Source organism: Eublepharis macularius, chromosome 4 (assembly GCF_028583425.1).
Source record: "Eublepharis macularius isolate TG4126 chromosome 4, MPM_Emac_v1.0, whole genome shotgun sequence".
Taxonomy (NCBI): Eukaryota; Metazoa; Chordata; class Lepidosauria; order Squamata; family Eublepharidae; genus Eublepharis; species Eublepharis macularius.
In genome coordinates, this window is record NC_072793.1 from 169412064 (window position 1) to 169433708 (window position 21645).

Below are 21645 nucleotides of genomic sequence, written 5' to 3' on the forward strand. Positions count from 1 at the left end.
TTTTTTTTGGTCTGCACCTTGGTTTATTAGTGTAGGACCTATCAAGGGTTGGGTTTGCGATATAATTCAGGTCTCCCCCTATACGGATTTCTCCTTCAGCAAAGGTAGAGAGGTTTAATAGGATGTCATGTATGAATTCTAATTGTTTTATGTTAGGAGCATACAAAGAGGCTGTTAATTTAATGTCATTCACAGAGCCCTTGATCCATAAGTATCTGCCTGAAGGGTCAGCTTTAATTGCTGACAAATGAAACTTAAAACTTTTAGAGATTAATACCACCATCCCCCCCCCCCCCCCGGGCTTTAGAAGAGCCAGGGGCCTGGAACTGGTATTGAAACCAATTAGATTTGAGCACTTGGGGCATTTTGTGTTTGAGATGTGTTTTCCTGTAACATTAAAACATCAGGGCATTGTTTTACTAAGGTGGAAGTAATGCACTTTAGCTTGATAATGTTATTAAGCCCTTTCCAGTTAAACAAAATTACCTTAATATTATTTGTCATGGTTTGCAACAAACAGCGATCTCATAAAAGAATAGCGTCTAACAGGTGGGCTGGCCATTAGATGATGACCACATAGAGTCTCATCGATCGATTGATCAAAAGTATTCCTAAATGAGCAAGCAAAAGTAGGTAAAATAAGTATATTGGTCTTAACAGTGCTATAAACGTCAAACAGAAGTATAATAATCAGTTGAAGCAGCCTATAACAAGAACAGTATGCCATAGCGGTACAGAACTGTGATGAGTGTCTAACCCTTTACTTTGATAATCAAGGTAGTAACCATTCCCCTCCCTGTCCTCAACTTCCAACCAACCCCCACCCCCCTCCAAACATCCTTCCCATTCAGGCCTACGACATGTAAAAGAAAAAAAATGAGAAAAGAAAAAGCAGAAACATTGAAATAACTTAAACTCTGTCCTCAGTAAGAGGAATTCCTCCAGGGTGGTGGCCCCCCGAGGCAGTGAATAGAGGGAAGAGAGTACCCTCATACTGGATGTCCCTAACAATAACAATGTAGGTAGAGAGAGGCAAGCTTCCCCCCCCCCCGATTACCCCTCCAGCCAGAACTAATAGACTAAAATGGGGTAAAAAAAACGAGGAAAAAGAAAAAAAACAAGGCATGTAACTTGAAAAGCTGGCCTTTCTCGCTTTGGTAAGATCAGTGGTTATGTAAAGGTTGAAAATCACAGTTTGTAGGACAGTTTCAGTCTCCAGAGAGAGTCTCATTGGTGAGGCACTGAATGACAGCATTAAGTTGTGATGACTGTTTTATTGGGATTTTGCTCCATTTCACCAAGGTTCTATTTTGGCAAGGGTTTTCTTCTGCTATGCTGTTGGAATCTACCAGCTTCATCTCTGCTAGGAGTTGTCTGCTAGTCAGGGTCTAATGCCTGGAATATTTTTCCCTGATGATACAAGGACAACAGTTTTGCTTTTGAGCCAACTGTCATTAGACTGCAAGGTGCACGTTTCTTCTTGCAAAGTCAAACCAAGTTGCAGAGCTGTTTCTGCTGTCTGGGACACTTGATGGATAGTGTCTTTATTTTCACTCAATTGATCTGTGATTGGTTTTAACACGGTCTCTATTCTGTGAGCTATTTTTTCTTCAAGCATGTCGATTTTGTTTTTAATTTCTTTATCAAGCATTAACAATTTTTTTTCATTTACTTCATTTATGCTGGCAGCAATCTTATTTGCTTTCTTTGTGTCTGAGCCGGTTCCATTTTTTACTTCTCCAGCCAGGAAATATGCTTCCAAGGATGGGGGAATGGGGTCTACAGATTTGTTTCTGTTCCCCCACGGCTTTCCCCATCGTTTTTTACTGAGCTCAGCGCCTAGGTGCTATGAAATAATGGCTGGAGTGGAGAACGGGATTGCAGCTTGCTTTTCAGGCTCTGGCTTCATCCCGTGCGGTGCCCTGCCCCCCAGAGAGAATCTCTTTCCATACTTTTAAGCATTTATATGGCTTTTCCTGTGTGAACCTTCTGATGGCAGGCTACTATTGTGAGAGAAGCTCTTCCCACAATCCTTTATATGGCCTTTCCTCTGTGTGAACCTTTGGTTGGCTAGTCAGGGCATTGTCTCCATCGCGCTCTTTCCAAGTGCATCCGATAAATAAGTTCTGAAGTGGAAATAATGATACAGCCCCTGAGAAAGCAAGGTCTGCGAAACAAAATCGGCTAGCGTTTTGTCGGGCTGAGTAGGAGGAGCAGCTTCCCTGCTTGGGGCGGAAGAGATTTCTACATCTTGGCTATCTTGCTTACTGCACGTCAGGGAAGAAACACCTCCCATGAGAAGATATTCTATATTGTGTTGAAATAGAAACCGGACTGTGTATTGTTGATGGACAGTACTTTGGAGTGACTTGGATATGAAATTGTATTGATACAGAAATATTATAATTAGAATGTGCTGTTAATATGTTATTTGAGTATTGTTAACATTGTCGTTAATGATATTGATGGTTATATTAATTTTTGCATGCTGCACTTTTCATTGAATGAGACAATTTATTTTGGTATATAGTGTTTTGTATTCATTGTAGCAGTGACCATTCAGGAAGACCCTTTTTCTGTATTACATTGCAGTCTTTCCTTTAGCCTCTCTACTACTTGTTGATTTGGGGAGTGGAACCTGCAGAGGGTGAGGTCTGGGGAGGGGAGGGGGCTCAGAATAGTATAATGCCATAGAGATCACCCTCAAAAGCAGCCATTCTCTCCAGGGGAACTGATCTCTGTCATCTGGAGATCAGTTGTAATTCCGGGAGATCTCCAGCCACCCCCTGGAGGCTGGCAACCCTACTACTAGCATCTATATGGCTTTTCTCCTGTGTGAACCTTTTGATGGCTAGTTAGGTAACTACTGTAAAAGAAGCTCTTCCCACACTCCAAACATTTAAATGGCTTCTCCCCTGTGTGAATCTTTTGATGGCGAGTTAGGCCACATTTCTGAGAGAAGCACTTCCCACACTCCAAGCATTTAAATGGCTTCTCCCCTGTGTGAACCTTTTGATGGGCAGTTAGGCTACTATTGTAAAGGAAGCTCTTCCCACACTCCAAACATTTATATGGCTTCTCCCCTGTGTGTACTCTTTGATGGATAGTTAGGCTGCTATTGTTAGAGAAGCTCTTCCCACATTCTAAGCAATTATATGGCTTCTCCCCTTTGTGAAACTTTTGATGGCTAGCTAGGCTACTATTGTGAAAGTTCTTCCCACGCTCCGAGCATTTAAATGCCTTCTCCCCTGTGTGAACCTTTTGATGGCTAGTTAGGTTACTATTGTAAGAGAAACTCTTCCCACACTCCAAGCATTTAAATGGCTTCTCCCCTGTGTGAAGCTTTTGATGGGCAGTTAGGCTACTATTCTGAGAGAAGCTCTTCCCACACTCCAAACATTTATATGGCTTCTCCCCTGTGTGTACCCTCTGATGGATAGTTAGGCTACTATTGTTAGAGAAGCTCTTCCCACATTCTAAGCAATTATATGGCCACTCCCCTGTGTGAAACTTTTGATGGCTAGATAAGCTATTATAGTCAAAGAAGCTCTTCTCACACTCCAAGCATTTATATCGCATCTCCCCTGTGTCAACCTTTTGATAGCTTGTTAGGTTCTTGTTCTGAAAGAAACTGTTCCAAAACTCAAAGCATTCATATGACCTCTCCCCGGTGTGAACTTTTTGATGGCTATTTAGGTCACTATTGTGAGAGAAGCTCTTCCCACACTCCAAGCATCTGTATGGTTTCTCCCCTGTGTGAACCTTGTGATGTCTTTTTAGATGGCTGTTCACGGAGAAGCTCTTCCCACACTCAAAGCGTTTATATGGCTTCTCCCCTGTGTGAATCCTGCGATGTCTTTTTAGGTGGCTGTTCAGAGAGAGTCTCTTCCCACACTCCAAACATTTATATGACTTCTCCCCTCTGTGCATCCTCTGGTGTTTAGCTAGCTTGCTATTCTGAAAGGTCTTTCCACACTCCAAGCATTTATATGTTTTCCAGCATGTTGTAAATTTCTCATAGTTTTTAACTCTCAGTTTACATATCAACTTTTTCACAAGTACTGGGCCCTTAAGCCTTCTCTTTTTCTTCTGTATTTCATCTTGGGCTTTGACATCAAGCATCTTCCTGCTCTGATGGGCAACAAATTCCTTCCTCTGTTTCGCTTTTCTTTTGCTTCTCCACTCCCTGTTGGGTATCACTTGAACACCAGATTTCACTTCGGTCTGCAGATCTTCATCTCTTTCCACAATCACCCTTTCTGGTTCTTTCTCAATCGCAATCTCACTCACATCTGCAGATGGAAAAGAGACAGAAATTAAATAAAAAGGGAAAGGGAAAAAGCCTATTAGCAGGTACAGCAAATGGTAATTTCTGCAGCAAGAGCCGGAGGTCTGGAAAACCCCCAGCAATCTCTAACCATGTGAAGGATGTCCTGGAAATGTGGAAGAGGTTACCACAACACAAAGGAAGGAAATTCCTTGCTTTTGTTCCAGAAAGCTTAGTGTATTTTCTAGTGTTAATTTACGAAGCACAAGGAGACAGACAAGGAAATAATTTTTTTTAAAAACTCAAATTGTGTATTGAAATAATTTTAAATAAGTAGCTGTGTTGGTCTACAGTACAACAGTAGGCTTTGAGTCCACTGGCACCTTAGAGACCAACAAGATTTTCCGACCCTATGCCCGAGACAACAGGACATCCTGGGATGCCAGGCTTGTGTCTTTTGGGCAGAAGATAAGATAGTGCCTGGTTGAGGTTCCTGTGGGGTGTCCATATAGATTTTTTCCTGTATGCATGTGGGTAATTCCTTCAAATCCTGTTCAGTCTCTTTGGTATTCCTGAGTGGGATCTGGGGTTAGAATCTAGTATTGGAGAGTTATCATTCAGCCTCTTGGATATAGTAAGATTTGTCCAGGATAACATCTCATCTTTGGTCATCTTCTTTAATCATGATGTCTGGATTATTTCTGAGGTTGGTGGGTAAGGTTGTGTTGTGGGAGATTACTTTTTTATCACATCAGTTTGGGCTCTGCAGCAAAAACATCTTATGTAGAGATCTAATGTGGCACTGTGACTGTCGGGGGGACCACGTGGAGTCTTTCTTCCTGTAAAATACTAAAGAGTCCAGTAGAACCTTTAAGACTAACCAACTTTGTTGTAGTGTAAGCTTTCGAGAGCCACAGCACTCTTCGTCAGATGCATGTGATGAAAAGAGCTGTGGCTCTTGAAAGCCTGTGCTTATGCTACAATAAAGTTGGTTAGACTTAAAGGGGCTACTGGACTTTTTACTATTTTGCTACTACAGACTAACACAGCGAACTCCTCTGGATCTTTCTTCCTGTAGCATTTGCTGGCAATTGCTGAGCAGTGTGTTGTCTTTTAGGAGGTCGAAGAGATGAGAGTTGGTCAGCAATAGATTGTGAGTTGTTGTCTTGTGAAGATGTTGCCTGTCCATCCTTGTTCTGTTCTGAGGCTCGATGGAAGTACTCCTCCAGACACAGACGGTGAAAAAGGCCTTCAAGTCACCACAGAACTGTATCATATGTGCAGATCTTGTGGTGCAGAAGAATAAATAGTGAAACAATAGATTCCTCTGGTGGACTGAAACCATGCTGTGAAAGGCTGACAATATTGTTTGAGACATTCTTCCTATCGCCTGCAGTATGCATGAGGCTAGACAGTTTCTTGTCTGAGAACGGGAGCTTGGATTCGCAAAAGCATATGCTCTGAAAATCTTGTTGGTCTCTAAGGTGCCAATGGACTCAAATCCTGCTCTAATGAAATATTTTTTCTTTACAGAAAAAGAAGAAAAAAAGATGACAACACCTTAGAAAACAAATGCCCTGTTTGGCTGTTGCAGTGGAGTCACACAGTATTGCCAGCCTTCCAACCATGGTTGAGGGAGAGGACAGGTTTCTTTCGAGGGGTATTTTGGCATGTCCAGAAGCTGGGCTGGCACATCAGAACTGTACCTGTGGAAGGTAAGGAGGGAAAGCTGACAACAGGTGGTTAGATACAGGTAGCTTAGTTTGAGGGTGAGGAGAAAAAGTTGAAAATAAGGGGATTGCCAGAAGGAGGAGAAGAAATAGTGTTGGGTAAGCGCATATAGTGGGAAATGAGGTGACCCCCCAGAATGCCTTGCGAGTTCAACCTAGGGGTGTGTGGTTTGGTTCTGGGAATTGGCAAAAATCAAGATTTATGCTGATCCAGCATAGTCCAGATAAACTGGTTCCACAGGATGAACCCAGGGAACGAAACTTTGCTGGTCGCAATTATCCAGCTGTAGCAGGTAGCTGCCGCAGTGAGCAAAAGGGCATCACTGGCGAGAGGGCAGGCAGTGGTAGAAATGGAGGCAGAGCCAAGGTCCTCACCACTGCAGGAGAGTGACGTGAGGTTGGTGGAGCAGGAAATGAGGCATCAGGCAGAGCGAATTCCCATACCATTCTACCCTTCCCTCCACCCGAATTCCAAGAGTTCTTCAAGCAGCTGACTCTGACAGCTGCCTTTTAAACTCCAGGCTCAACAACAGATTCTCTTATCCAACACTGGGATTCTCAAGTTCTACACTGGAATTCTCAGGTATGACAAGGGTTCCCTTGCTGCAGTTTGCTTCTGTTGGGCTTTGTTGGCTAAGCTTGCAAGGAAGTTTCAATAAGAATCCTAAGCAAGGGGGACAGGCTACTGCAGAGTTTAAAAGCCTTGGAAATATTTCCCCTGTAAGAAATAATAGAGTAGGCTATGTGTGTGTGTGTGTGTGTGGTGCCCTCAAGTCAGAGTTGACTTATGGTGACCCCTACTGGGGTTTTCAGGGCAAGAGACTATCAGAGGTGGTTTGCCATTGCCTGCCTCTGCACCCTTAGTCTTATTTGGTGGTCTCCCATCCAATTACTAACCAAGGCCGACCACTTTTTAGCTTCTGAGATCTGATGAGATCAGGCTCACCTGGGCTATCCAGGTCAGGGCAGAGAGTAGGCTATGGGGTAGCTTATTCAGCGGTCCAAAATACCAGACCCCAGGTCCAAAACTGGCCACCATCTTCAGGATGATTGTGGAACTTGCAGTGCAGAACACAAAACGGAACTGGAACATCCTGAACCATGCAGTCCCTAGAAACTCCCACCTCAGTATTCCCGCTAATGTGAGCAGATGAGCAATTATTCAGATTCTGACTCCTCCGCTCACAGCTTCTCAGCTGACGCACAGGCGGCCCTGCCTTCCCACTCCGCCGGTGCCTATAGGCGGGCCCTATAGGGATGAAGCAGGGATGGAGCCTCGACCTGCTACTCTCCTCCCTTTCCAGCTGTGACTGGCTTGGCCCCCAGGGAGGAGGCAGAGCACGCCTCAAGCTGTTGCTGGCTCTCTAGCTGGGGAACAGAGCCTGTAACGAAACAGTTACCAGGGGTAAAATGAGTGCCAGTTGCTGTTAATCTGTCTTTAAAGAAAGGGGAGGAAATGTTCCCCCTGAGGGTTGATGGGCTGTGAGGCCAGGGAGGGGCCTGCAGGAGTCTTGATGTGGGACGCCCTTCTTCCTGGACTACAACTCCCAGCTGCCCCGGGCCAGGAAAGTGCGGGAAAAATAAGGGGTGGGGCCGGAATTGAGAGACTCAGCCAATCCTGAGGGGGAAAACGTCAGTTAGGCTCCTTCTTGGTTGAAGAAGGAGAGGCTCCTGCTGCTGGGCGAAACCCGGTTGCCTAGGCTCTAAATGTGGAGGGCCTGGGAGGCAGCAGAAAGGAAATAAAAGGTGAACTTTCCCTCAGACCACCAGCCCCTTAAGGTAGAGTAGGGAAGAGTGTGGTAGGCAAAGCAGACAGTGGTTCTCTTCAGTTTGATTTTCTGCCCTGTGAGTTCTGAACAGGGGGGTCTACCCCTATGTGTTGTGCCTTTACCTGCTTTGTATATAGTGCTCTGTATATAGTTATTAAATTATACTTTTTTGGAATATAAAGGACCTTGTTGTGCTCTGACTACGTAAGCTCCCCCACTTGGCACGCTACAGGAAGGGAGGGAGCCCGGGAGAACCTGATCAGGCCAGACCTTGGTGGGTTGCCAATTCTCCAAGGCCCACCCGAAGATTGGGGAATTCACTTCCCAGTAGGGAAATTCACCCAGAGGGGTCTCACTGCCCCTCAGTCAGGTGGTGTACAATTCAGTGAGTGGTGGCAGCGACGAAGAGTGTGAGCCACACCCACCAGGGACGGTGGGAGGCGGATAGCGGGGCTAGCAGGCCATTGACGGCGGGAGCCAGCACCCGTTCCGCCACAGAGCCAACCAAAGCAATTGGGCCTAGCCTGACACGAGCAGCTTGAACCACTGGGATCCTTTCAGCCCCAGAGAGCAGAGGAGAGGAGGTAGCAACTCAGCTGCCACCATGGTAAAGGTGTTGTTTAAATTGGCCTTGATGCAGAAGGCAGAGGGCTGGGCCAGGTGCTCCTCATGCCAGCTGATGGCCATATGAGGAGGAGAATACTGTTGCAGTACTGAAGGAGGCTGTTTGGGCTTTGCCGCTGATGTGGCCTCTTTTTCGAGGCCTCTCCCAAAGTGGCTATTACAGCCTGAAGTGCAGACACAGCGAAGAGCCAGATCTGGCCATCCTGTCTAGGGTTGGCAGGTCCCCTAACCCTCTGATGGGAGACCTGGCACTTACCTTTCGGCAGTCTTCACTCGCACGCACTCCCTGAAAATCTTGTTGGTCTCTAAGGTGCTACTGGACTCCGATCCTGCTGTTCTACTGCAGACCAAGACGGCTACCAAACTGAAACTCTCTTGGTGCCACAAAATCTCCTCTTTCACTTTGTCCAAAACCAGTGGTTATCGACCAATTCCACAGGTTTAGCTTTTGATCCTGTTCATGTTAACTGGCTTGCAATCTGCTGATGGGCCCAGTTTTCAGGTGTCTTAATGATGACAGATTGACGCATTCTGTAAATGTTTCCTCCTGTCATCCTGATTTCTTAAACGCTGTTTTTTGTTTGTGAGCCACCTCAAGCAGCATTCTGTACAGGCGGTACATAAATATTCTAAAAAACAAACAAACCAAAGCTTACAATTCTGTATTTGCATGCCTTACACCTCTGATCTGCAATGCTGTGCAGATCTTGTTTATTTGCCCCAGAAAACTGGCAAATGGACTTCAGGTTATTGAAGTTGCATGCACAAAGGTACTAAGGGGCCAGGTTTGCCATTCCTGAGCTTCCGTCTAAAATGAAAGGGGTAGAAGAGCCACATTTTCTTTGTGACATGGAGAAGAATACATGTCTGTGAGAGAGAGACTGCCTTTGGACAGCTTTTATGTATTTTGTAATTGTCTAAAACACAAGTGTTCCAGATGTTGTATGGAGTTAGATTTCCAGATGCTATAGGGTAATGGCTAACTGCCTGAGCTGAGAAATCCACAGTCAGAATCGCACCTGATCTACAGAAAAAGCAGTCAGCATGAATGTAAAGCAAAAGTCCAGTGGTGCCTTAAGGGCTAACTTTTATTTTAGAATGAGCTTTTGCAAGTCACTGCTCACTTCTTCAGATGTGGAAATCAAACTTAGACTCCTTCTTACGGGGCGGGTTCGATGGGGCAGGGCTTATGATCAAGGATGAACTCTGCTATGAGTCTTTCAAGTGCAGATTCGTTAGGTGGGGAAAAGAAAAAGTAAGAATGATTCTCAAGTTGATTTCCCTACATATCTGAAGAAGTCAGCACTGACTCACAAAAGCTCATCTTGAAATAAATGAGCTAGTCTTTAAGGAAGGCAGAACCAGTTGTTGGTTGATGTTGTAAGGGGAATTGACTTTGGGGATAAAATATGGATCAGTTCTTAATACTACTGACTCTTTATGGAAGGTACATAGCTCTTTTCTGATACGCAGGGTCCCTAACTCAGATACTCTTTGTGCTGATGTTATGATGACTAGAAAGGCTACCTTCCACAAAAGGAACTTTAATTTAATGGAAGGGTTTCAAAAGGGGCTTTTGTATGGCTTGTAAATCCCTGGATAGTTTCCAGGTTGGGAACTTGCATTGAACAGGGGGTGCTATTTGTACCGTTCCTCTTAGATATTTCTTTATGTGCTGTTTCCCAGACACCTGTTGTTAAGGACTGTGGCAATGATCGCCACTTGTCTCTTTAAAATGTTTAGTCTGAGACCCTTTCCCCATCCTATAGGTAAAAAAGACATGACATCCCTCCTGGAAGGGTATAAGGGATTTACACCTTGGTCAGTGGTTCACTTTACATAAAACTGACCATGTATATTCTCCTTGTAGCTGGCTGTGAGGCCTGAAATATAATGTCCGTGACCTCTTTGGGTAGTCCAGATATTTCTAGGTCTATCTTTTTAGTCTCCATGCTCTCAGCTTCATCCAAGAAAGATCTGGATGAAGGACAGGGCCACTCCTCAGAAGATCGTGACTGACGGGAAGTTTGCATGGTTCCACAATCAACGTCTGGATCATGTTGGAAAACCAAAGCCTCCACAGCTAGTGTGCAGCTATCAATATGATGTTCATCTTTTCCCAGCATATCCTGGCCAGCACCCTGCAAAGAACTGGAAGTGGAGATGAAAGCGTAGAGTAGACCCTTTGGCCAGATGTGATGCAATGCATTTGTTCCTTCCGCCTCCACCTTGTTGAACTTGGAAAGGAACTTCTGGACTTCCCTGCTCTTGGTAGAGGCAAAGAGGTTCATTATAGGTGTCCTGAAAATTTGGTGCTGCTTTTAAAGATTTGGTCATTTGATGTCCACTCTTTTTGATCTACATCATGTTTGCCTGGCGAGTCTGCTTGCATATTTAATGTTCCCTGAATATGTTGTTCTAGAAGTGTGGTGTTTTTTGTTGTTGTGTTTTTTGAAGTAGTTCTTGAAAGGCTGATACGTCCAAGTTTATTGCCCTGAGTTCGAGCCAATTTATACTGCCTTGCTTTTCCACTGTAGTCCACCTTCCCTGAACCACTCTGCCCTGGCAGTGAGCTCCTCAACCCTTTAAGCTGGTATCCATGGATACTATGATGTGAGGTTGGCAGAGAGAAATACCTTGTGTCAGGTTGGTTGATGATGCCCATCACCCTAGAGATTCCTTTAAGGTCAATGTCAGAGGAATATACTGAGAGATCTCTCTCTCGATAGATCTCTGTCTTTTGGTGCTACACCTCTGAAGATGCCAGCCACAGCTGCTGGCGAAACGTCAGGGACTACAATGCCAAGACCACGGCAATACAGCCCGGAAAACCCACAACAACCATATTTATGTTCTCTCTCTCTCATATGTTTTTCAAGAATAGAAGGAGATGCCATTGTGAAGTCCTCTTGTGGAGTCTTGCCCAGGCTACTAGATCTATTGTATCTATGAACAGTCTCAGCAGTTGGGCTAATTGCATCAGGTATGCTCACTTTTTGCATAGCAATTTCATTATCCAATTCTGGATCGTTGGTTTTCTGATAACAGATACACTCTCATTCAGTAAGTGTCTGCTCTGGATCCCAGATGCAGTAGGACTTGTCCTGGGAGTAATTGGCTCTTTTGTGAGTTTATTAGGAAACTGTACTTGAGATAATTGAACCATCATCCTGGTGTGGCAATTGCACCTCCTTCTCTGGTGTCCTGAAAATATCATCCAAATACAGATACGTGTGGACGCCGTTCTGTCTCATGTCTGCTACCAGAGTAACTATCACTTTTGTGAAGACCCATGGTGAAGAAAGGGAAGAGCCTTGTCTTGGTAATGGTGCCCCCTGTAGATGAACCAGAGATACCTTCTGTGAGCTGGGTGAATGGGAATATGTAGATAGGCCTTCTTGAGGTCTAGGGACATTAAGAAATCTCCCTTGCTTAGTAGGATGGAACACAATGTTTCCATATGCAATTTTTGTTACTTTACCCATCTATCGAGATCCTTTAAGTTCAGAATTGCTCTCCATTCTCCCAATGTCTTGGGAACCATAAAGAGAATTTAATATATACCCCCTGGAAACGCTTTAGTAGGTGCACTGGTTTTATGGCCCCAATCTCCAAAAGGAGCTGGATGGCATCTTGTAAATGTCTTGCTTTTCGCACATTGTTTGGAAACCAGGAAGGTCTTGAAACGGTCTGGAGGCAGCGCTGTGTACTGTATTTTGTACCCCAGATCCACAATAGATAGCACCCAGCAATTTGTGATGGTCCTCCACTGATATGTAGAAGATGTAAATCTTCCCTCAATTTTGGAGTCACGACGAAGTCTTTCTTCCTTTGGCACTGGTATCTCATGACTTGGCCTCGAGAAACTTCCTGCAACTTCCTGGATATACATTTCAAATAGAATCTGGACAGGTAACTAAACTACCTTCCAGTTCTGACATCCTAGATTCTCTGTCAGCATTTGCTCACTTGAAATAACAAAAGAAATGAAAGCAAATGGTCTGATTGCTTGCGCTGCTGCCTCATGAGACGTCTTTAGTAGAGACTCATTCTTTCTATCCACTGGGCCCTTTAGTACATTATTTCCCTCATTAGAAAGCACAGCACCTGAATGAAGGGTCACTATAGGGGTGCCAATCAACGGTACTTTTAGATCTTCCATAACCTCATCTGATAAGGAATGAAAGTTGTTTTTTAAAATCCACCACCTGTTGTGGACCATTCAGAGTATGAGCTCATCAATTGTTTTTGGAAATGGGCTAGCTGTTGGCTTTTTGGGGAGGTTTTTTGAAACATGGTCTGTTCAGATTAGGAGAGATAGAGGAGGAGGGTCTGACTTATGTTTCTAGTGGATAGTTGAGAGTAGTTACTATGTTTCTACAAAGCTTCTGAAAATATTCAGGCTGGAAAAGTCTGGTAGATCGTCTGTCATCAGACTCCTCCCACAACCACTCTCCCTGCTCTGTATCAGGCATTATAATAGCAGAGGAATTGGTTGAAAGTCTCTCCTCGGTGTCTGAATCCTGTGTTTGAAGTTGGGGCCTCCCCTTCCATGTTTTGTGTGGAGGGGTAGAAGACCTTTGTCTATTTTGGTCTTGGCCTCTTTATTGTCCCTTCTGTTAATTGAGTTTTACAGCACTGATGGCTAAGGATCTCACCCTCAGATGGAAATGGATGAGGAGATTCTTAAGAACTGAGCGCTGAGAAGAGGGGAGGAGCTACGCCTATGGCTTGCTTGAGTCTCCAGGCATTTCTGCCTGCTGCTGACTGATCCTCATCCGGACTCATTAATCTCCCTTCTCTCCTCCATATGACTCAGGAGGGCATTTGGGTTGGGGCTGGAAAACTGAGGGGATTCATCCAGAACGATCACCCAGCCTGCGTCCAACCAGAAGGGCAAGGTCCATCAAAAGCAGGAAAAAATGGCACATTCGCTATATTGGCTGGTCCCATAGTTGATGAAGTTCCTGGATAGCCACTGAGGCTTGCCATCAATGAGGCCCACCCAGAAAATAAGTCTGGAGTCCGGACTTACCAGAACAGAGGTGAGTGAGACAGGAGCTGTTGGAGGGGCAATCGGCTCACCGCTCGTATGGCAGAACCCCTCCCCAGAGGGAGGTTTGCCTTCAACTCTGAGGGCTCGTTATTGCCACCAGACCGTTCCTCCTCATCCTTGTGGCGTTTCACAGACGCCTCTGCATTTGGTCAAGTCGAGGTCTGTGAAGTGGCTGAGGTTGGTCCAGTCAGGGAGGTATCTGACACTTTGGGTGCTCCTGACCAATCTCCTTCCTAACTTGCAGGGATCGCAGCATCCATCTGCCTTTCCTTTATGACCAGAGCCTCAGGCGGGGATGGCTTCTGCCTCGTGCTGTCTTTTTTCCCATCTAGATCCAATCACTTGCATTGCTTTGAGGGAGCATTATTCATCGATGTTGAGCTTTAGCTGTATGACACTATAGATATTTTCGTCCTTTGGCTACTTAGAGCTACACTCAAACATCCTCCTGGAGTGGCAGAGCTATTTAAACTGGAGGGTCTTCTGGATGTCTTCATTAAGGCATACACAAAAATTTGGATAGCCTACTTGAAGTGGGAAGAGGCGTGACCGAACCAATTGGTATGACTTCCCCTACTGAAGGAGAAAAAGTGTGGAAAAATATCCCCTCCTTTACTAAAGAAAGGACGTTTAAAAATGTCCCCAAGGTATTGAAGCCAGCATGGTTTAGCAGATAGATAGTCTGACTAGGCTGTAGGAGGTCCAGGATCGATTCCCCATTTGCTGCAGAAAATTGCTGGTTGACCTTTGGCTAGGCACGCATTCTCAGCCTAACCTATCTCACACTGTTGTTGTACAGATAACATAGTGGAAACAACAATGTAAGCCATTTAGGATCCCCATAGGGAAAGATAGGTGTGCTATGACATCCTATTATATAAATGGCAAGCCATATTACAGACAACTCACCTCTGATCATGGTGTGCATTCAGAAGGCGCTGCTGTGGCGGGAAGCCCAGGCGAGGAACCCCCTCGACTTCCTCCAAGGTGGCCCATCCATTCCTCCTGCCCCCCGTCTTATTGGCGATCAGAGTGGGGAGGAGGTGGCAATGCCCTCTCACTGCCCTTCTTTCACCCAGTGGAGATTGGGATGGAGAGGAGGCAACAATGGCCAACTGCCCACATGCCTTGACCCGGCAGCGATTAGAGTGCAGAGCAGGTGGCAATGCCTGCCCCTCTTAACGCAGCTAGGATCAGGTGCGGAGCAGGAGGCAATGCCCCCCCTTCCCAGGACTGCTATCAAGTGTGGAGCAGGTGGTAATGCCAGCCCCCCTTCACCTGGCCGAGATCAGGCACTGAGCAGGAAGCAATGCCTGTCCCCCTTCACCCAGCCAGAATCAGGTGCGAAGCAGGCGGCAATGCCACCACCCATTTACTCAGCCAAGATCAGAAGTGGAGCAGGTGACAATTCACGTCCCCCGTTCACCTGGCCGTGATCAAGTCCGGAGCAGGCGGTAATGCCCGTTTCCCCTTCTCCCAGCTGGGATGATAGCAGAGCAGGTGGCAATGCCCGCCCCCTTCATCCAGCCAGTATCAGGAGTGTAGCAGGTGGCAATGCTCACCTCTCCTTCACCCAGCAGGGATCAGGGAGCTAGATAAGATCTTTAAAGATAAAGATGTTTCTCTGGGGATCAAGATCAAGATAATCCAAACTATGGTGTTCCCCATTACTATGTATCAATGTGAAAGTTGGATGGTGAATTAAAGTGACAGGAAGAAAATTGATTCATTTGAAATGAGGTGCTGGAGCAGTTTTGTGGATACCAAGGATGGCCAAAATGACAAATAAGTGGGTACTAGATGAAATCAAGCCTGAATTCTCCCTAGAAGCTAAAATGACAAAACTGAGGCTAGAATGCTTTGGCCACATCAGAAGATAACATTCTCTGGAAGAGTCAATAATGCTAGGGAAAGTGGAAGAAAAAAGGAAGACTTAAAATGAGATGGCTTGACTCAATAAAAGAAGCCACATCCTCCAATTTGTAGGATCTGAGTGAGTCTATTAACGATAGGACATTTTGGAGGCCTTTCATTCATAGGGTCGTCATAGGTCGGAGGTGACTTGATGGCACACAACACACAAGAGGATGCCCAGGTACGAGAGTTCCATTCTTTCCTCTGCGGCAAATGAAAGGGTATCCTGAAATTAAAGAGGGCCAAAGGAAGATGCCACCCCATATTCTCTTCTCTGTCCAGGAAAAAGGGAAAAAAGATTCTTACCCAGAGAGGCCACCGTCTCGTAATTGTCCCGCATCACTTCCCAGTAGAGTTGTCTTTGGCCTGGACTGAGCAGAGCCCACTCCTCCTCCGTGAAGAACACGGCGACCTCCTCAAAGGACACTGCGGAGGTCTGAAAGAGGAAAATATCGCCCACTTGATCATCTATTCTTGTTGCTGAGCTTTCAAGAAAGAAAAAAAGAATCCCTTCAGCCAGCCGTTTGATTAAATGAGTGCAATACAGCATAATATACTGAAAGTATTCAAGAAAGCCAGAACATTTCACAGAGTTGGGCTTCTGTTGGTCAAGTCCAATTAAATGTAAACAAGTCTAGCTGCCTCGCTCTGCAGTCTGGAAATTAAAAACAACAACATTTGCATAGAACTCTTCCTCTTTAAATATTTCTGCCTGAAGAAGTGCTCTGCGTTACTGTAAATCTTGAATCCAGCTCTGTCAATATAAACTGGCCAAATTAAGAGTAGGATTTCAATCCGGTGGCACCTCAGTGACCCACAAACTCTCCAGGGTGGAAGCTCTCAGAGTAAGAGCTCCCTTTTTCCAAGCCACAAGAGAGCTGTCAATTATTGGCGAGAATCATCCCCAACCCTCCTATTAAGAAAGACCATCTAGGAGAGGCATCTACGTGGCCGGGGCTCTGCGGGGGTCACACAGAGATCTCTCTGCACTCCCCTGGCCCGCCCTGCCTCCTCCATCCCGTTCACACGTTTTTCTGTCCCCGCCCCTCTTCTTGCCCGGTATTTTCTTATGAGACCCCAAACTCGCCTTTCCCGCAGACCGGAGAAAGCCGAAGTCTCCCTCCATCCGAGGAAGCCAAGAGGCCCCGCTGAGCTCCATGTCTCCCCCGATTGCCTCCTCTCGATGAAAAAACGCAGGCTTGGCCTCGCCGCTGCTCGCACGGCCTCCTGGGAATTGCAGTTCTCCGAAACAACCGAGATCCCAGCGGGTGAGCAAAGAGAAGTTTCCTTGACTCTTCTGTGCCTGTGTGGGTCAGCTTCCTATGAGGGCCCACTGCAGGAGAGACAGAAGAAGAACGCTTTTCTGCCCACATCGTCATGATCTTATATTGCTGTTTGTTCTCTTCCTGAGAACTACACTTCCCAGAAGCTTTTGCGATCCCCCAGGTTGCCCGCCCAGATTAGCCAGGCACACGGGAGGGAGGGCGAGGGAGCTCAGCCGGGTGGATCTTTTTTTCTCCCTGTGTTGAGGGGGATCAGAAAGGATTAAAGAGGAATCTTCCTTTTCAGTGTGCAGAGGGAGAGTGTGGCTCTTGCGTGTCTGTGGGAAAAGCGACGTTGGGATTCCCCAAAGAGATCTTAGACAAGCACAGCCGGAGGGATGAGAGAGGGGGAAATATACCTGAAAAGAGCCCCTTAATAGGGAAGAGAGGGAAGGGGTCTGGCTAGAGACAAAGGCTTCCGGTTTGCTTCTCCTTTACATATTTTTTTTAATGGGCTTCATGCAACCACCTTGAGTTTATTCCTATTATTAACAAGTGAACATTTTGGACTTGCTGTTCCTTTTGTGTTACTGGACACCATTTAGATAGTTTCAGGTGGGTAGCCAGGGTGGTCTGTAGCAGAAGAGCAAGATTCCAGTCCAGCAGCACCTTAGAGACCCACTAGATCCCCAGGGTGTGAACTTTTGAGAGTCAGAAGTGCCTGATGAAGGGAGTTTTGACTCTTGAAAGCTTACGCCCTGGAAATCTGTTTGATCTCTAAAGTGCTACTAGATCCAAATCTTGCTCTTCACATCGTCAAGTACCTGATCATTTAACAGGAGATGCTGGGGGTTTGAACCTGGGACCTTCTGCATGGCCAGTAGATGTTCTGCCACTGAGCCATGGCCCCTTCCTTTCCCAAAGAGGGAGAGGTGTTTGTCCAGTTCTCCAAGGAAATGAGGCTCCTGCCAGATACTTCCATGGATGGGCTGAAAGACCTCTCAAGAACTTAAGAAATGGGATCCCATCAAATTTCCCCCAGGAAAGACAGATGTCTCCCACTCTTGAGTTTTCTTCCTGTGCCATGAGATTCTCTTCATTTATCTGACCATGACCTCTGAGAGAAACAGTGTTCTCTGTATGTCCAATCTTCTTGAAGTAATCCTAGAAGAATTTTCTCCTTTCTTCAATATTCTGCCTTGATAGACCAAAGATTACCTCTTTGTCTCCCTCTCACACAGAGGAGGGGGCCTCCAGAGAAGACGAAGGCCTGGCCTCACTGCAGGCACTGGAGAGAGAGTTCACCTGGAGGATCTCATGAGAACCTTTCCTTCCCAGCTAAGCAGAATGAGAGTGAATATCCTTTGCAAACCTATTGGAGAAACAGAGAAGGCAGAACAGGAAAGGGTCTGTTCTCTGTGCCCTGAAGTGGGTATCCTGGAAGGGAAGATTTGGACTGGGAGGAAATCCCCTGGCCGTTCTCATTTCCTCCCTATTCCCTTTCTTAGCTAGTGGATTCCAACTTGTTCTCTCTTAGAGCAAAGTATAGCCCCCCCTGCCCTCCCTCCCGAAGCCAAATAGGCCAGACCAGGATGTCATTCATTTTTAAAATGGGGGATCTTGTAGTATACTTTCAGTCCTCCAACCCAGGTAGGAAAACTCTAGTTTCTCCTTTCACTTTCGCAGATGGAAAATGTCCCCAGAGCCAGAGCAAGAGGGTTGTGTGGATGTGCAGCCAGACATCCCTTGTAGGAGGACAGAGGTATCCCTTTCTCAGGTTTCAGACGGGGACAAACAATGTTAGAAAGATAAAGGTCAGCAATCTGTTCACCCTTTGTTCTTTACTACCCTGGCACTAGAGTTGCTGGTTTTCTGGTGGAGGAGGGGGATTCCTTGCTGCCACCCCCTGCCCCCGCCATCACTAAATGGGCCAGCGGGGCCAAAAGGTGGAGGAACAGGCCTGCCAAAGTGTGCTGGTAAAGTCTGGTAAAGCACAACAACATCAGTTCTAGGAGGCCCTGTTCCTATGCTTCGTGGCGGTCCAATTCTGTGCATGGAAAGAAGACTACAAAGGTGTGTAATTGTGGCAGTCTACTTTAGCCCCACAATGTGGAATCCAAGATCCTGACAGAGGCAGATGGTCTCCTGAGCATCACCAGAGTCAGATCCAAAAGGGTGAATATGCTCCTCCCCCCACACTCATTGGCCCCTCACAGAAAGTGCCTTTTGCTAATGGGTGTCTCTGCTCCGCTGTGCTCCTTCTCTTGCTGAGAGCCAAGCTACAAGTGACGCCTGACACAGGTTGGACACTTGTCAGCTTCCCTCAAGTTTTGATGGCAGCTGCAAATGATCGTTCAAATCCTGATTTAATTTGACAACTGCTGGCAAACGCTCTCTTCCCCTGCCTTCCCCAAAGAAACCCAATTAGTATCCTCACTTACATTTCCAAGTATGTCACTGAGGGACAAGTCAGGATTGAAGCAGGATGCCAGGGAAAGACCTTGGCCTGTATGTCCCGTTCCTCCAGGGCAACTGGTTGGTTGTTGTGAGGAAAAGGATACTGAACAAGATGGGCCAGTGGTCTTATCCAGCAGAGCTTTTCTTACGTTCTTGTGCTCTGACACAAAACCATAGTTAAACATACCTGCGCTTAATAAACTAACTTTAAACTGTGGTTTCATTTTGTGGTTATAGCCCCAATGAAGATGTGTGATTTTCCAGAGGGTTACAGGCATGTGAAAACGGTCTCTGTTTCAAATGTGTAAAGTAGCTTATGGACACAATTATCTGAGAACTTCTGCACACATCCTACTGAAATGAATGGGCATTGTGTGAGTCTTCTGCAGTGGATTGTGCTTTGCAGCTTAATCTTTCTCAAAAGACATGTGCCAGTGACACAAAAGAGAACATTTTAAAACCTACGAAGAGCTGTAAATCTGTAAGTGTTCTGTGAAACAGATCCATCATTAATAATAAAATGGTTGAAGCAGTCATGTTAACCATTCATAGTCCCTATTCAGTCCCAGCTTGACAGAGTCAAATTTGCATATGAATTCCAATTCAGCAGCTTCCCGTTGGATTTTGTTTTTGAAAGGTTTCTGTTGAACTACAGCGACCTTTAAGTCTTTGATGGAATCTACCAGGACATTCCATCAAAGACTTATCACAGGTAACTGATTTCCTTTACAGAGGCGGGGTCAGGGGGAATCCAGTGGCACCTGGCGTGGGCTTTCAAGGACCACAGTTCTCTTTGTCAGATGCATCTGGCGGGGAGGACTGTGGTTATCGAAGGCTTGTGCTGCAGTGGAATTGGATAGTCTAGCTGCTGCTGCTGAACTCTTTTTGTTTTTTTTTTTTAATAAATTTTTTATTTTTCATAGCTACAAAACACTACACAAAACTATCACAAGGAAAGGGGAGAGGGAAGGGACAAAGGGGGGGTGGAAAAAGAAAAGGGGGGGAATGAACTACAAACACTAAACACTACACTTCAATGTTTCCCTTCATACTGTCATAATACAAAAATAGCTCCATAAAATAATGATGGAGTGGTTAATCATACAGAGAATAAACATTTCAAATTCTGGTTAAACTTTCCTCCCCCTTCTAGGTCCCGGACGCAATTCTCTCTGTGCAACTGCTGTTGCGATGCTCTCCTCCTCCCCCCCCCCCCCTCCGGCTCCTCCTTTTCTTCGTTCTTGGTGCAGCAGAGTTCTGGGTTTTTATTCTCAAAATCCTTTAGTTGATCTTCTGATAATATCTTATAGGCCTGATCTTTATATCTGAACCATATTCCTTCCGGGAATAACCATTTGTACTTTATTCCATGGTCCCTCAGAAGTGCTACAAACTTTTTATATTTAAAACGCCGTTTCCGGACTAGAAATGGAACGTCCTTCAAAATCTTGACTTTCAAACCCATAAAGTCCAAATCCGCATTGTATGAGTTATATAGGATGGTGTCCCGAATCTTTTTAGATGAAAAGTCAATAATGATCTCACGAGGCAACTGTCGCTTTGTTGCATATTTTGAAGAAGCCCGACGGACCTCCAAAATGGCGCTTTTAACCTCTTCTTTAGTCGTCCTCGCGGGTGTCGCCAGTAGTTCCGAGACCAAATCCCACAGATCCTCATTTTCCTCCTCTTTCACGTTTTGGAGACGCAAAATTGTCTGCGTTCGTTCCACCTGTAGCCCGATCAGCTGGTTCTCCACCAACTTCAGGTCCTTTTTTGTAGCCTTCACAAGTGACGCACTTTCCAGAGCAGACTTTTCTGCCCCCCCCGCTGCTGCCTTAATGGTTTTCACCTCGCTTTCAATTAAGCCCACCCTTTGATCAGTTTCGTTCAGCTTGTCAACAAAGGGTTTTATAGCTTCCACCACCGCCCTGCGTACCAACTCTTCGAGCGACTCCCCCTTCTGCAAGGTAGCCGAGATTGACTTACCGAGAGCGGGACTTTGCCTCTTTGCTGCCATTTTGGGGGGGGGCGCCAACAAAATTCTGGAACTCAACGAAGGGGAAGAGCGAGTCTTCTTCAGATCAACCTCTCCTTCACAAACGCTTGTAGAACAGAAGGGATTCGCTTGTTTACAGGCTTCCGCCTGTTTCTTTTACTTGCCGTTTCTCGTTGCCCGGCGGCACTCGAGGCGCCGCGCACATCTGCCGGCCTCCATAGGGACAAACGGGCAATTCCCCCCCCCCGCATTGATTTCGGGGAGTTCTTCCCGCCGCGTCCCGGACCCTGGCTCCCTCCCTGGGAGTCCTGGGGGCTAATCCTTGCGGGTCAGCCGCCCGGTCAGGGTGCCCGGTCGTTTCCTCCCGGACCAGCCGAGAGGAGCGTCCGGCATGGCTGAGAAAACGAAACCGAATCCTCTGCTGAACTCTTTTTGATTTTGCTACTACAGACTAACACGGCAAACTCCTTTGAACCTTTACACAAGCAAACTGATCCCCACACCAAAAGGAGCTGTCTGCATCTCCATATCAAAGGAGTTGTTTACATCCCCTCTCTCCTCCTCCCCCTC

General features: G+C 46.1%; 1 protein-coding gene across 1 annotated transcript; it reads right to left on the reverse strand.

Moving 5' to 3' along the window:
- Positions 1-847: 847 nt before the first annotated feature.
- On the reverse strand, positions 848-16519 carry LOC129327811 (zinc finger protein 583-like). The gene is made up of 5 exons (XM_054976566.1): positions 16448-16519; positions 15667-15796; positions 3896-4292; positions 3427-3700; positions 848-853 (listed from the first exon to the last, which is right to left on the reverse strand). The coding sequence occupies exons 1-5, from the start codon at positions 16517-16519 to the stop codon at positions 848-850; spliced, it is 879 nt and encodes a 292-aa protein (XP_054832541.1).
- Between the last annotated feature and the right edge of the window lie 5126 nt (positions 16520-21645).